The sequence below is a fragment of the Condylura cristata genome, unplaced genomic scaffold (assembly GCF_000260355.1).
Source record: "Condylura cristata isolate star-nosed mole 26May11 unplaced genomic scaffold, ConCri1.0 scaffold00007, whole genome shotgun sequence".
Classification (NCBI taxonomy): domain Eukaryota; kingdom Metazoa; phylum Chordata; class Mammalia; order Eulipotyphla; family Talpidae; genus Condylura; species Condylura cristata.
Genome location: NW_004567108.1, coordinates 122,828 through 125,384, shown reverse-complemented (window position 1 = coordinate 125,384; position 2,557 = coordinate 122,828). Strand labels below are relative to the sequence as shown.

Below are 2,557 nucleotides of genomic sequence, written 5' to 3'. Positions count from 1 at the left end.
GGGGCCCGCCGGCCTCACCCGCCGACCCCGTGCCTCCTCAGCTGAGCGTGTACACCACCACGCGCGCCAACCTCGGCGGCGAGAACAGCGTGGATCTGGTCCTGAACGTGGAGGACTTCGACGTGGAGTCCAAGTTTGAAAGGTACGTGGTGCCGGTCGGCTCCCGCTGCTGCCGCCCAGGGCCGCGGGCACTGCCTGGCCTGCCGTGGCCGGTGGCTGCTGGTCCCTTCAGCTGCAGGAAGCCCTGCTGGCAGGGGCTGGCAGCGGCTGGACTGACCCAGGCGAGTTTTGTGGAAGGTCATGGAACTGAGCGGTGATGTGGGCACAGACAAGTAAGTGTCAAGCGCGCCTCAACTCCCAGGGCTGTGGCACGGGTCCTGGCAGTGGCTGTGGGGCTGACCTGGGGCCTGCCTGGCTGCTTCACTGGTCAGGATCTAGCCAATGAGTGTCATGGTCACCACTGGGGAGGCAGCGAGGGCCACGCGCCCTGTGCACCTGTGCCGGTGACCTCGACCCTATGAACTGAGGTCACAGGCAGGTGCTTTTGGACATGCTGGCCGCAAGCAGCAGAAAGGCCCGCGGCCTCTGTGTGGCGGCCACCCTGGCTGCTACAGCCGCTGGCCTTGCCCCTCAAGGCTGGAAACGTGAGGGTAGGAGCGGCATCTTCCCGCCGTGTCTCGGCAGGCCTTTGGCCAGCAGTGCCCGGGGAGCAGGGTGCAAAGCCCCCCACCCCGGTACCTCGGGGCAGCTTGCCGTGGGCAGGGTCCTCCCTGTACAGTGGCAGCAGCTACTGAGCACCAGTCTGACTCAGGCTGTGGCTGCTGCCCGGGCCCTTGCATCCTGGCGGGGGCTCCAGGATTCGCCATCCGCGTCCTTCCCCAGAAGGCGGGCCCACTCTGGGCCAGGGGCTTGGTTTTGGAGTCCTGCACTGTGGTGCTATGTGCCTGTGGGTCGGCGGGCAGCCCGGCCAGCTTCCCTCCGCTTTCTGCCCGCCTGCCACCGAGTCCCAGGTCGTGTGTGGTGGCAGGGAGCGTCAGGGTGGTTGCGCTGAGAAAGTTCGTGAGGCGCCGTGGCCCACCGGGACTCTGTGAGCGAGGGTCGGGCACGGCCCGCGGCATCCGCTCTGAGCGTGGGCACCTGCACAGGGTGTCACTGGAGGGGACACCAGGCCCTGGTTCGCTGCAGGACTGTCAACGTGTCTGTGCCCAAGAAGACGAGAAACAACGGGACACTGTATGCCTACATCTTTCTCCACCACGCCGGCATCCTGCCATGGCATGACGGGAAGCAGGTGCACCTGGTGAGCCCGCTGACGACCTACATGGTCCCCAGGCCGGAGGAGGTGAACTTGCTCACCGGCGGGACGGCCGCCCAGGTGCGTGTCCCGGCTGCAGGGTGTCGCCCGGCGGCGCTCCGGCTTGCGTGGGGAGGAAGGGGCGCAGCCCGGGGGCTTCAGCTCTGTGGGAGGCGTGTGCAGGCGCAGACGGGGCATCGGGCTCTGGGCCCACCTCTCCCAGCTCCTGGCTTGCCCTCCCTCCCGCGGCATGGGACAGCCGCACCTGCCCGCCACAGGGCCAGTGGCGGTGCCCTTTGGGCCTCGCGTCGGAGGCGAGGGACTGGGGCTCTGCAGCAGACAGACAGTTGCCCGTCGGCGGAGCCGCCAGCGGGACCTGGAAGGCACTTCAGTGTGGGCTGTGCAGCTGCGAGCCAGTCGCTACCTGCGGAGCTTAGCCACCTCCTGTGGAGTGGGGGGGGCTTTCCTGGAGGTTGGCATTCCTCTGGACTCAGCTGTCTTCAGGGGCGACGCCCAGCCCTTTCCCGGCACTGGCCGCGGGCGTCCAGGTGTCCTTTTCAGTGACACGGTTAGCCACGGGCAGTTACTGGGCCTGTGTGCCCGTCCCTGACACAGCCCCTCCGGGACCCGCCGGGCTCAGGCGGGCAGGCGGGCGCCTGGAGCAGCGGCACCGCCGCCAGCAGCCGCTCTTGCGGTCGCCTGCAGCAGGTGGAAGCCGAGAAGGGGCCGGCCAGCGCCCTGGACGAGCCCGTGTCTCACTGGAGACCCAAGCTGACCCTGAACGTCATGGTGGACGACTTTGTCTTCGACGGGTCCTCCCTGCCGGCTGACGTGCACCGGTACATGAAGATGTAAGTGTCGGGGCCCCGCTCACTTGCTCGCTCCCTGAACTGAGCGCTCGGGGCCTGAGTGGCCCCGGTGCGTCCCCGAGAGGGGAGACCGGAGGGGGGAGCAGCAGGCTGTGCTCGTGGCGGCGTCCGAGCGAGGCGGCCCATCCTGCCTGCGTGCTGGGCCCTCTGCGGGCACCCTGGGTCCTCACTGACGCGTCGATCTGCCACGTCGGTGCTCAGGCCACCTGTGCCTCCCACCCTGGGGCCCCTCGAGGCGTCACCAGGGCCTCGGCGGCCCTCTGCCTGCCCCCCGCAACCTTCCCTCACCCCGGCCTCCAGCGGGGCCCGTGGCTTCGGCTCAAGGTCTTACTCTAGGACACGTGGCAGCTACCGGGTGAAGGCGCCGTGGCCTGCTCTGCCACCCCGCAGCTCG

General features: G+C 68.8%; 1 protein-coding gene across 1 annotated transcript in view; it reads left to right on the top strand.

Annotated features, from left to right (window-relative positions):
- CLPTM1L (CLPTM1-like) overlaps positions 1–2,557 on the top strand; it is an 11,199-nt gene that overhangs the window by 5,401 nt on the left and 3,241 nt on the right. The window contains exons 3-5 of the mRNA XM_012721730.1: positions 42–142; positions 1,186–1,375; positions 2,000–2,145. Coding sequence (XP_012577184.1) covers positions 42–142; positions 1,186–1,375; positions 2,000–2,145 — 437 coding nt within the window. The remainder of the gene's footprint in view (positions 1–41; positions 143–1,185; positions 1,376–1,999; positions 2,146–2,557) is intronic.